The 13,084-nt window shown below is 47.8% G+C and overlaps 2 protein-coding genes across 2 annotated transcripts in view; both read right to left on the bottom strand.

Annotated features, from left to right (window-relative positions):
- The window catches only part of DHX16 (DEAH-box helicase 16), a 29,745-nt gene extending 24,016 nt beyond the window's left edge, over nucleotides 1-5,729 (bottom strand). Inside the window, exons 1-6 of the mRNA XM_084830410.1 lie at nucleotides 5,115-5,729; nucleotides 3,226-3,500; nucleotides 2,975-3,140; nucleotides 1,913-1,969; nucleotides 1,206-1,460; nucleotides 413-637 (exon numbers count right to left, since the gene is read on the bottom strand). Coding sequence (XP_084686536.1) covers nucleotides 413-637; nucleotides 1,206-1,460; nucleotides 1,913-1,969; nucleotides 2,975-3,140; nucleotides 3,226-3,500; nucleotides 5,115-5,318 — 1,182 coding nt within the window. The 5' untranslated portion in view covers nucleotides 5,319-5,729. The remainder of the gene's footprint in view (nucleotides 1-412; nucleotides 638-1,205; nucleotides 1,461-1,912; nucleotides 1,970-2,974; nucleotides 3,141-3,225; nucleotides 3,501-5,114) is intronic.
- Nucleotides 5,730-9,137: 3,408 nt separating this feature from the next.
- The window catches only part of PPP1R18 (protein phosphatase 1 regulatory subunit 18), a 52,253-nt gene continuing 48,306 nt past the window's right edge, over nucleotides 9,138-13,084 (bottom strand). The window contains exon 4 of the mRNA XM_084840814.1: nucleotides 9,138-11,979. Coding sequence (XP_084696940.1) covers nucleotides 11,960-11,979 — 20 coding nt within the window. The 3' untranslated portion in view covers nucleotides 9,138-11,959. The remainder of the gene's footprint in view (nucleotides 11,980-13,084) is intronic.

Below are 13,084 nucleotides of genomic sequence, written 5' to 3'. Positions count from 1 at the left end.
ACCTAGACTCCCCATGCCTCATGCTGTGAACTGCACAACTCTTGGCTGGTGTTCCCCTTGTACAGAATCATCAAAATCCAATCCTCCATCCCTCCATTAGGGCCTCTATTGATGAGGCATAACAATTCGCATGACTCTGCCTCCTGACACAGAGTGCCTCCTGGCCTGCATCCTTACTAGCTGAATGAGTTTCCTTTACCCTCTTTTCCTGGAGGAGGTATAAATGAAGCCTCATCTAAACATTATCAACTGTTTGATAGCTTCGGCTATGGTGCGGTATATGAATGAATGAAATGGCCAAGCCCCCAATTCCACTGGGAGTCCCTGGCACAGTCACTGATCAATCTGGACCAGTTTAGTGCCTTCATAAAGTTGTATGTCCCATTCCCCAACCTGAGCTCTCCTTTCTCACCTTGTTCTGGGCTGTGCCCCGCATCTGCACAGCATTCACAAACTGGATCATCTCATCCTCCTCAAGCACATACTCATAGTCTTTGTGAGGATGGTGCTGACCGGCATCCCGGGCTCCAAAATGGAGGGCAGCGGCCCCAATGTGGTCTTCCTCCCAGCGCCGCTGCTCATCCCGTGGGGCCAAGTGGTCTTCTGTCTGGGGCTCCTCATAGCGATCGGGGATCTTCTGTGGGGCAAAAAAAGAAGCGGTCAGGCATGGCACTGGCAAGTGTGCATCCGACAACTCCGTGCCTTCGGTGTACATTTATAGCCCAATCTGATGAGTGATTTCTTCAGAAGGAGGCCTCCTCAACATGTTTAATGGGCTACATTCCTAATTGTACATAAGTCACCTCAAATAAGCAGTAAACCTGGGGAATTGATTCAAATCCAGCCCTCCGGGATTCCCCAGATGGCCATGCCCCCTTCCTCCCAGCCACCAATCATTTGGTAGTTTTCTGGGTTTTATGCAGTTCTTTCCCTGGCAAAAAAGAGCTTAAACTAAAATAGGCTGATATTTTTGGTATTTGGGCCCCATCCTTTGGCCCCGCCATACACTCCTAACGCGCCTTGAGAGCTTCTCTGAAATGGAATTCAGCCCTCCGGCTGAACGACATTCAACACTCCTGCTTTAACTGGAGGATGTGTGGGCTGACCCAAAGACATTATACAGTCAATCTATCACTTAATTTCATTTATCAGTGACTTGTAAAAGGGGACTAAGTCCCTGATTTGGCCGTGCACATGATCATTACCTTGCTGCGACTCTCCTCGGGCATATAGTAGCGATTGCTCTTCTCCATCTTCTCCTGGTCTCCAGCCTGCTTGTACTGCTTTGCCAAGTCACGCACTTTGCGTTTATATTCCAGCTCCTGCCGCTCAAGAGCTGTCAGCTCCATCTCGGAGAAAAGGTACTCCTCATCTGCTATCTCTGCCTCCAAGTCTTCTATCTTGTCCTTTTCCCGTTTGGTCAAATACTCCCGGCGGGACTTCTTACGCAGCTCTGGAATCTGCCAGGCAGCGAGGGAAAATACGGAGTCATGTAGATGAGGCAAAACAGCAAGGTCTTTGCAAGTTCTCTTCCTGATCTGTAGTCTAACTGGGTTTTTGTTGATTAGAAAGATTTTTAAGCCAGACTCTAATGAAGAGGTAATATTTCCTTCAGGGTAAGTAGCTGGGGAAACCCCAACCAGTCAAGCTGCCCTGTGAAAATAGGTATGTGCAAGAAGGCAAATAATAATAAAAAATGTTTGTGAGCTGTTGATTGTGTATACTTTTCTGAAGAGCTCTATCAAATATTCTAAGTGGATACTCCATATGGCCCTGTACATACACTATACAGTGTACAATGAACAAGGGTAAACATCACTCCATTAATTTGAGCCAAGGTAGCAAAGAATGCCTACAACTATTTCAGGAACCAGAAAGTATATCATGCAAAAAGGGAAAGTAAAGTTCTTACCATGAATTTCTTGTCCTCTTCTGCCATCTTCAGACGCTTCTGAGCTTCCTCATAAGCCTAAGCTCAGCAGGATCAGAAAAAATATACACAAACATATAGCTTAGACCAAAACAATTAGTCATCAGGGTTCTTATCACACTTGGGTGCAATATTTTCAAGATTGCAGATTAACTTGCCCTAGACGTGCAGTCAAGCAGAAAGCACAAACCCAAATAACTGTTGGGAAAAATCTCAGCAAGAAAGCCAATCAAGGGGACTTTCCTGCCACCTCACAATTTCTTTCTGCAGCTGCAGAAGCTGATCATCATAAAGTGTACCGATAATAGTAAAATAACATGTAGAATGATATATACAAGTGGGGAAGGAAATACCAACAATAAAAATCAGAGCAGGTGGCCAAAACACAAGAATCTTGGAGCAGACAAGACAGAGGTTTGAAAAGTGAATGTGGCTGAAAAAGGGTAAGTCAGGGCACATTTAAGTATTGGGAAAGAAGGACTTGCAAAGAATCAAGAGAGAAAAATGGGTAAAGGGCTGGAAAAAACTGACACTTCTATAGTCCTGCATCAAAGGTTTAGGTCTCAGCCTTGCATGGGGTTGAATAAGAGCTATTCCGTGCTTTAAAATAAATAAAGAGCCAACTTTCTGTACCAAGGTAACCTGTATAGAGATCTGCAACTCCTGCAGTTCATCAAAACTGAACAACTTCTGAGATTTTACTAGACATGGTCCACACTCGGTCAAGCATATCTTTGCCACCATAAGGGCTTGAAAAGAAAACTGTAACTTGTTTTCAGTTTTTCAGAAAGCCACATTCTGCGGTTTTTTTAAAATGCCCAAGTGGAATCATGGTATTTACACAGCCCTTTTGATATATAGTAAAGTTACCAGCATCAAGTTTTTAGACAAATTTCCAGGCCCAAGATACAGTGTTCCCAGTAGCAATGAAACAGACGCATAATGTGAGAAACTGGGAGCAGACAGCGAGGAGTACAAACCAGGGAAAGCAATCTGGAGGGGCTTCCAGTAATGGAAGCAAGATCCACAGGCTGAGGCCCCCACCTTCTTGTCTGAACGCTCCAGGATGTTGCGCGTCTTGTCTTTGTCCTTGCGCTTGACCCGTTCAGCAAAGGCGTCACGCTCCTCCAGGTCCTGCAGTCGCTCTCGCTCACTCCGGTCCCACTCGTCCTCAGAATCCTCCTCCTTCGTTGACGATGCTGCCAGTTTCCTATGCCAAGAATGACGAGAGTCGGCAACTTAGCTTCCCTCGCTTCCTCGCCTAACTCCACTCTCTGCAAGTGACTGGTACTCACTGTCCCCCGTCATCTCCGCTGCCCTTCTCATCGGAGTCTTTGTCCTCCTCCTCTGCTTCCTTGCGTTGCCTCAGGTGTTTGTGTCGCTTCCGCTGCTTGCCCTCAGGACCTCGTGGGGGGCGCTGACGCTTGGAGCCCCAGGCTGCTGTTGCCTCGCCGGCCGCTTCATCATCGCTGTCCTCCAGCAGGGTGTATGAGCGGTTCTTCTGCTGCAAGGCCAAAGCCTCCTGCTCAGCTGCCCTGGCTGGACGCTCTCGTGGGGCCTGGTGTGGAACCTACAAGGATGTGGCAGAGGGAATCTATGACTTACACACACGCACAACCTTGTTCCCTTGAGTGTCTATCCCAGCTTTCTTCATCCTAGTGCCCTCCAGGTGCATTGGACTCAAATTTCAGCATGCCTCAGCTAGCGTGCTGGGACTTGTAGTCCAACACATCTGGAGGGCACCAGGATGGAGAAGGCTGGTCTGTCCCCTCATCAAGGTCCAACTCCTCATGCTCTCTTGCCTTCTCCCAACGCATCTCATCTTCTCTGCACATTAACCCCACTTTTACACACAACCCTGCACGTAAGGCATGCTAAACGTGTGAGCCACGACTTAGGAACTCCCCAGTTCAAATCTCACATCAGCTGGGATCTCACTAGGTGTGGCCTTTTGGCCAGCCACAATCTCATCCCCTCAACCCCCCCCCCCTCCACCTACAATATGGGGATGGTAATACTGACCAACTGTACAGGATTCTTATAGGGGTTACAAGGTAACACATGTGAAGCACTTTGAACGCTCAAAAGCACTGCAGGCTAAGTCAAGGTATGTTAACCCTCATATTCCCCTTCGTTCCTTCACAATTTTCTACGGTAGGGATAACTAAAGGATCTGGTGCAACCAGCTTTATCATGGAGCCTGGTCACTAGCGAAGGGGTCAGTTTCTGTGTAAAAGTACAATTCTGGTCCCTGGACCACTGCATGGAGAAAAGTGTCCCCGAGAATAAAGAAACTGGCTATTCTTGTCCTAAGGAAAACACTTTCGTCGTTGTTGTTCTTTTCTCTATCTAACAGGTTGTTTGCCAGGAATGAAGTAGGTGGCTGTTTTTTCCTCCTCAATCCCTCCCCACCACCTGCAATATGGGATAATAATTTTGGCCTACCTTACAAGGATGTTGCACACATTATTGAAAGTGAGATTTCCAATTTTACACATCCATACTGGTACTCCTCCATTGTGCCTAAGGCATCCCGCCATTGCACTCGGATACAGCTCCAGCTGAGAGCCCTCCTCCCTCCTGCTGCCACCATCACTGTGGAGGCCATCAGAGGGAGAGGATGCAGCAAGCCCTCCACTGCGTCCATTACCTGCTGAGTTTTGCAACTAAGAATCTAGTGCCTGAATTTAGCTTTTTCTCTCGTCCCGTTTCCTTTCACGTCCTGTCTTTTAGATTATAAACCTGCAGGCAGGGGCTGTTTTATTTCTTATCTCTACAAGCCGGCTTGGGAATCTTGTTGGCTAAAGGGCGGAATAAAAACGCTATAAATAAATAAAGGGCATATTTATACTGGAACAGGGTGCCCTCCAGATGTCTTGGACTACAAATCCCCATCAGTTCCAGCCAGTGTGGCCAATCACCAGGGATTATGAGAGTTGTAGTCCAGTACATCTGACGGGTGCCAGGTTGCCTACCCCTGAATTAGAGAGAGAGAGAGAGATACACACATTCAGAGTGCGCCCCATAACGCTTTCAGGCACCTCTCCTCCTCCTCCAGCTTCCCCGCCCCTTTCCTCAGAAGCCACGCCCCAGGCTCGACAGGCCCCGCCTCTCACACTATTCCTCTCCCCACCCCCGCTCGCCTCAGGCGGGTCGCGCGCGCCCAACCACCAAAGCGTCTCACCCGCTCCCAGAGCTGTTGAGCGAAGGCGCGCGCGGAAGGGTCCGTCACGCGCAGGGTCTCGGTCTCCTCCAGGCGGGCGAGCAAGTCCTCCGGCGTGCGGCTGCGATGGGCCAGGCCCACCATGAAGGCGACCACATGGCGCTCGCTTAGCCCCAGCAGGGTGTGCAGCTGCCCAGACACCCAGCGCTCCAGCTCTCCTGCCATAGCTGAGGGACGCCGACCGCCAGAAGGCCCGTTTCCCCCTCGCCGCACACCCCCGCAAGCGGCGGTACCAGCACTTCCTGGCACGTGCCCTTGCCAACCAATCAACGCTCCCGGAAAGAACAACTTCCTGTTGCCGTACAGCGACTGGGCGTAGAGGGAGCATCAGAGGCGGGACTTCCTTGCGACAGTGGAGGCTGGTGGCTCCTATGCCAGTGGGCGGTGAATCCGCCCTGGCTTTCAGTCAGAACCGCTCAGCACCCTAAAGCTGCTCTCCGAGGTGCGGAACCAAGCCCCAAAGTGGGCCCAGCACCTTGGATAGCTCCGTTAGAGTTCTGACTGAAACTCAGAAGCGGATTCTTCTGAGAGAGCTTCGAGAGCTCTCGAAGAGAGCTTCGGCTATTGAGCGGTATAGAAATGAAATAAATAAATAAATAAATAAATAAATAAATAAATTCTTTGCCTCGCTGACACAGGAGCCTCCGCCGCCTTGCGAGATGACTGACTCCAGCCTCCCCAACACGGTGGCCTCTCTATGTGTTTAGGTTACAACTCCCAGTATCCCACAGCCAGCACGGCCAGTGGTCAGGAATTCTGGGAGCTGTAGTCCAGAACGTCTGGCGGCCACCAGGTTGGGGAAAGCTACTCTGTTTACTCAGCTCTGAATTATTTTTATCTCTCTGGAGTTACACATAGACTACAGAGTAGTTTTTCTGTACCTTGGTACTCCAGACTACAGCTCCCATCATCCCCAGCCACCATATCCAATTGTCAGGGATGATGATGGAGTTGCAGTCCAACATCGGGACCCAAGGTTGGGAAAAGCTGGTGATAGAGTTTTATAAGTCTATGTGTGGTTTACTTCGCTCTTCCATGGCATGGGTGTTTTAGCTGAGCCAGTTTCTTTATAGCTTTATGAGCTGGACATCACAGACTGCTTCTAAGTATAGACTTACAGTGCAATCCTATACATGTCTTCTTAGAAGTAAGTCCATTTATTTATTATTACATTTATATCCCACCTTTTTTCCTCCTGAAAGGAACCCAGGGCTGCTTACATAATTATCTCCATTTTATCTTCACAACAACCCTGTGAGGTAGGGTAGGCTGAGAGTCTGTGATTGGCCCAACATCACCTGGTGAGTTTCATGGCTGAGTGGGGACTGGAACCCAGGTCTCCTCAATCCCAGCCCAACACTCTAACCACTACACCACACTGGCTCTCCACTGCAGCCTTAACATGGTAGACTTGTGCAGTATTGTAGCTGTAATATGACAGACTTGTGCAGGTACTTTACTATTGGGTTCCTGTGTAAACACTTTCACTCTATCTCTAGAGTTGAAGTGAGAGCCACTGTAGGGAGGGTGCTGTGTTCCTAAATCTTTTACACACAGGGAACCTATTTCAAGAAACCAGTTGGCTGACTTAGGGTGCAATCCTATGCATGTTTACACAGAGAAAAGGCCTACAACTCCCAGCATTCCCCAGCCAGCATGGCTGGGGAATGCTGGGAGTTGTAGGCTTTTTCTCTGTCCAAACATGCATAGGATTGCACCCTTATTCAGTCATCCTCTTCATGCCCTCTCACTTACCCCTAATCTACCCTTCTTTGCATTGGGCCACTTAGAAACCCCTTCCTGTTAGCACAACGAGGTATCAGGAACTGCCCCAGATCATAGCAATGAGTGGCACCTCACAAATTCATATGATGGGGTTTTCTTACACTTGAGCAAATTGATCGATATCACAAAACGAATTTCATCTTCCTTGTTTAGGAACTGGAGTATGGGAGGAGATACTCTGCAGCATGGCTCGCTTGCTGAAGTAATCGAGCAAATTCAACATCTTGTTCTCCTGCATGAACTTGTAGCCCGCCAGATGTTTTGTCCTACAACTCCCATGATCCCCTCACCATTGGCTATGCTGGCTAGGTCTCATGGGATTTGTAAGCTAAAGCATCTGAAGGGCTATAAGTTGTCCACACCTGCCATGGCACACTATGATTTGGATAATTTTGATTAATCTGTGTGTGTGGGGGGGGGGAGGGACTGGTAGGTGAATGGTAGTGCTTTTGGTGGTGTGGGGAGGAGATGCAGTCTTTTCTCCCTTTTCTGATTCCACAAACCAAGGCAGATTGTTCCTCATTTAGCAGAGCGCAGTGAATCGGGGGAAGTGCCAGATGACTGGAGGAGGGCTAACGTCCCTATCTTCAAAAAGGGTAAAAAGGAGGAACCTGGGAACTACAGACCAGTCAGTCTGACATCAATCCCTGGGAAAATTCTGGAGCAGATCATAAAGCAATCCATCTGGAAGCACCTTGACAACAATGCTGTGATTACTCGAAGCCAACATGGATTTGTCAAAAACAAGTCCTGCCAGACAAATCTGATCTCATTTTTTGATCAAGTCACCTCCCTTGTAGACCGTGGGAATGCTGTAGACATCATATACCTCGACTTCAGCAAAGCTTTTGACAAAGTGCCCCATGATATCCTGATGAGCAAACTAGCTCGAAGTGGGCTAGATGAAACAACGATCCGGTGGATCCACAGTTGGCTACAGAATCGGACTCAAAGAGTGCTTATCAATGGGACCTTCTCAAGCTGGGGAGAGGTAATGAGTGGGGTACCGCAGGGCTCAGTCCTGGGCCCAGTGCTCTTCAACATTTTTATTAATGACTCGGAGGAGGAGGTGCAGGGAATGCTGATCAAATTTGCAGATGACACAAAATTGGGAGGGATAGCTAATACTTTGGAAGACAGAAACAAAATTCAAAGTGATCTGGATAGACTGGAGCGCTGGGCAGAAAACAACAGAATGGCATTTAATAGGGATAAATGCCAAGTTCTGCACCTAGGAAAAAGAAACCAAAGGCACAGTTACAAGATGGGGGATACGTGGCTCAACCACACTACGAGCGAGAAGGATCTTGGAATTGTTGTCGATCACAAGCTGAATATGAGCCAACAATGTGATGTGGCTGCAAAAAAGGCAAATGCTATTTTGGGCTGCATTCACAGAAGCATCGCTTCCAAATCCCGGGAAGTACTAGTTCCCCTCTACTCAGCACTGGTTAGGCCTCATCTGGAGTACTGTGTCCAGTTCTGGGCACCACACTTTAAGAAGGATGCAGACAAACTGGAGAGGGTTCAGAGGAGGGCAACGAAGATGATCAGGGGACTGCAAACAAAGCCCTATGAAGAGAGACTGAAAGAACTGGGCATGTTTAGCCTTGAGAAGAGAAGACTGAGGGGAGATACGATAGCACTCTTCAAGTACTTGAAAGGTTGTCACAGAGAAGAAGGCCAGGATCTCTTCTTGATCATCCCAGAGTGCAGGACACGAAATAATGGGCTCAAGTTACAGGAAGCCAGATTCCGGCTGAACATCAGGAAAAACTTCCTGAGTGTCAGAGCAATACGACAATGGAACCAATTACCTGGGGAGGTGGTGGGCTCTCCCACACTGGAGGCCTTCAAGACGAGGCTGGACAGCCATTTGTCGGGGATGCTCTGACTTGGATTCCTGCATTGAGCAGGGGGTTGGACTCGATGGCCTTGTAGGCCCCTTCCAACCCTACTATTCTATGATTCTATGAAGACAACCATAAAGGAATGATAGTGTGGAACTGCCTTGCTGGAGCACACCAAGGTTCATCTAGCCCAGAATTCTCTTTCCAGTACTGCATGGCCTACTGGGAAGCAGGGCAGGAGAGTGATGGCTTTCTTCTGTTATTTCTCCCGAGCATCCAGTATTCAGAGGAATATTGCCAGTAAATTATTTAGAGGTGAAGGCTAACAGATGACAGAATACCACTAAGTCAACGTGCAACATCGTTCTGGTTTATTGTTAATAATAATAATTATTATTATTATTACATATAAAAAAACACTGATGGAAATGGCTGGACACAGCTGCTTCAGCCCTCACCCCACATACATTGATCTTTGCAGACCCCGCCTAAGGAAGAGATGTCTGCCATGTTCAGTCATTCACTCACTCGTTCATGGGTTCTGGGCATGGCTGTTCCCACAGTGCAAAATAAGAGGGGAAATGATAATAAAAATGGTGCACACAGATAACAAGACAAATTAGCATGGAAGGGAAAGAGAAGAAATATGTAATTTTCCTTGTCCCTTCCCATCTGTGTCGCCTCCTTCCACCCATTCATACTTCCGTTCCCTCAGTCCACACTCTTTTCACCACAGTGCTCCTATCCTGCTCTCGTATATTCGCCAGTCCTCCATTCTCTCAGTCTGCATCCTTTCCTGCAGATGAGTTTTGCCATTCCTCGAGCCATTTAACTGAGCACTTCCCCCAAGTTTCATGAATCCTAGTGGAGGGGAAATTCCTGTTCAATAATTTAAAACACCACCACTTGGAACTGGACACTTCTGGCTTTGTTACAGACTTTCAGTCAGAATGATGAAAGCCTGGCATCACCAGTTCCAGAGGGTGGTATTCTGGGATATTTACCAGGACCCTAAAGCAGCTCCAGATTTTTTAGTGGTGGTGCTGGGCCAAGATGCCCTCAGTGGCCCTCAGCGTCCCCAAGTGGGCCTGCCTGCTCCTCATTGCTGTCACCACTGCCAATTAGCTTGCCCTCTGCCTCAATGCCCAAGATGGAGGGCCACCCAGAGGGAAGATACAGAGGCTGCTGCTCTTTCTCCTTGTTCCTACTGCTGTTTGCTCACTCAGAGAGGGCCAGTGAACAGGCAGTGACAACGAAGAGGAACATCATGGCCAGGGAGCTCTAGGGGATGGTAGTGGCTCCCCTACTGAGAAATGAGTCTTCGCAGATGCCCAGTGATGCTGATCCCTGGTGCCCCGAGACCAACAGGGAGCCCACTGAGGAGGTCTGAAAAAGAACTTCCAACAAATTCTCCACATGGTCTTTGCTTTCCTCTTAATCTTACCTAAGACCATTATTGCCATTGTTGGACAGAAATGAGTGCTGCATTTGCCAATAAAACTCTAGAACAACAATGCATTGGCATGCAGCTTCGCTTGTTTGCATCAAGTCCTGTGGGCAGAGGACTTTGGAGTGCGCCCTCAGTTTGCGTGCCCCACCCTATCTGCCTCTCACTGATGAAAGGGCCCTCTGATGGTCTCTTCCCCCAAACCCTGAAGCTAACTTTGGAGAGCTGACAGTACTTTGAATGGCCATTACTTTGCGTTCAGTCAGTTTTGAAAGCGATTCCCAGTTTAGTCCTCAGGTCCGCTTTTCCCCCTTCAAAATGCCACGCAGTGAAGAATAGCAAAGACTCATCAAGATGGTTTGCAAAATAATAATTTAAAAACACACACGCCTATTTTTCAAAATATCACTTCATTTTCTGACATTCAACCTGCCTCTATTCATCCCACTTTGTGCCTGCTCAATCCCACACGAGTTCTGAATCCTGAACAGGAAATGGACGTGACTAAAACAGGAAACTGCCCTTTCCTCCTGGCTCCATTTTGTTCACCATCGCCACACACTGCTGCCTCCCCTATAATGCCAAACACAAACTTGGCTGTCTCTGATATGACTGCCCCTGCCCGAACTAAAGAGAGGGGGGAAAAAATAAAAGCTCCCAAATAGTAACTAGCTCCGTCTACATGCAGAGATAGCCCTTTCCCATTTGCCCCCAATTCCATGCCTTAATACCAAGTGCTCCTGCTTTAATAACACCCAGAGACCCTCCCCGTTTCCCAGGTACATGCCTTATTACTTGCAACCTTGCTTTAAATAACTAGAGCCATACTGTTTCGAATTGCCTTCCTCCAGAATGGCTTAAAACACACACACACACACAGTTGGACACACACACACCCCGCCCCAGCTACAAAGCCCTCCCCAATACTGATAGGCTGTGTGCCAACATAATTGCTCCCCTCTGAAAGCTAGTGCCCCCCACCCCCTACTCTCCCCTCAAACATATGGCAGCTATTAGAATTTTTTTTCCCTTTAAAAGTCTTCATGGACAATATCCAGGTACATTCCTAAAAAAAAAAAAAGTACCCTGGGAATTACAGAAAAGTCCCTCAGCCCACTGAGGGTTTCATTGCTTGGGTGATGGCAGGAAGAAAGATATGATCAGTAGCATTAGCCCTTGTTTGAAACTGCAACAGTGTGTACACAAGGTTCAGCACCCCCCTTGCTGGCAGTTTAAAGAATTGTCTCTAAATCTAAGATGCTGTTGCACCAGAATCTTTGTCAGCTGGCAGTGTAGAGATAGGAATAGGATTCTCTGAATCAAACCCGTGTGGTTGTTGAGCGCTCCCTCTCTATCATATAGATTGCGGAGTATCTCACACGATTCGGAGTGCCCGCTGCTGTCTAGATTTGGGATAGTCTTTTTTAATGGGGGGCGGGGGTCCCTCTGATTTCCTGTTTTCAGTGCCAGAGTCAGAGGGGGTAAAATACCAAAGAGGAGAGGATATTTTCCTGACTGTCTCTCTCCTCCTACAGAAGAAAATATATCCAGAGCCCTAGGAAAAGGGCAACATTTTTCAGTCTTTCATGGTCCCAGCTTCTTTCCTTGTGTGGTGGCCAGTGGAAGATGGAAAGAGATTCAAGGTCCAGCTGAAGGATTCAGAGTGTGGTGTAAATCCTTAGATATATTCCAGCCTTCCCTGCTATGGAGAAGGATGAATGGGGTTATCGCCGACAAGACTCATCTGGAAAGGGGGAGAGAAAGACAAGGGGGTTGTCAGTATAAAGTAAAAGCACAAAGTAGGGAGCCAAAGAGTCCCAAATGTTTGTATCCTGCACTAAACCCAGATTTTCCAAGGAGTGAACCAAGCGTCCTTGCACTTCCCAAAAAGGGCCACTAGATGGAACCTCAGTATCAGCCCCTAAGGGCGAGTTTTAAGAAATCCCTCTTCATTTCTGACACTTCCAGAGAAAAGCATTTCTTCACAAGCATCTCATCTTTTCAAGCTGGCATAGCTTGCTGGGACCTGGATGCAAGTTGGGGTTTCATCTTGCTCCACTATAGCCTGTTCTTAATCCCACATGCTTACAAAGAAGCCAGATCAAAAAGCTGGATTCCTAGCTTTCTTTGTGTTGCTGTTGCTGGATATGTTTCTAGACTTCATGATCACCAATAAAACACTGAAAGTGTGCAAGTGCTTTCTGCCATAGGCTCACTGGATGAACATCTTTTCAAAGTGCTTGGCCTAAAGAGGCAGATACGGCTTGTAGAGAGCTCTGTTTGGCATGGAAGCACAGCCATTCCTTCTTACCATCTTCATGAGTTCAACTGATTTACTAGGATTTCCTACATTGGCAGGAGGTTGGACTAGATGGCCCTTGAGGTCCCTTCCATAAAAGCATAAGAACAGCCCTGCTGGATCAGACCAAGAGTCCATCTAGTTTAGCACAGTGTTCACACAGTAGCCACCAGCTGCCTGTGGGAAACCCACAAGCAGGGCATGAGTGCAAAAGCACCCTCCTGCCCATGTTCCCCAGCAACTAGTATAAATGGACATGCTGCCTCCGATACTGGAATTATCTCTAGGTATCTTCCAGGTATATGAGCACACGGCTTCTACCAGTACATAAAACAGAACTCATTTTCAATCACACAGTTCTCATACTAATTGATCAAATGAACTCAACCTTAACTCCAGGGGTACCATTTCATCCTGCAGGAGGGAGACTGGATACCTGAAAGCTCCCTCACATACAGTGCTGCTCCCTCCCCTCCCCAAACCCCTAATGTATCAGACAAAAAGCTATAATAATGGCTAGAGGCCCATCTCCACAGACATGCTAGTTTTG

This window comes from Heloderma suspectum, chromosome 2, assembly GCF_057233095.1.
Source record: "Heloderma suspectum isolate Gila_16-S chromosome 2, 16-S_ref, whole genome shotgun sequence".
Lineage (NCBI taxonomy): Eukaryota > Metazoa > Chordata > Lepidosauria > Squamata > Helodermatidae > Heloderma > Heloderma suspectum.
Note: the sequence above shows the minus strand (reverse complement) of the source record. Positions and strands in the feature narration are given on the sequence as shown.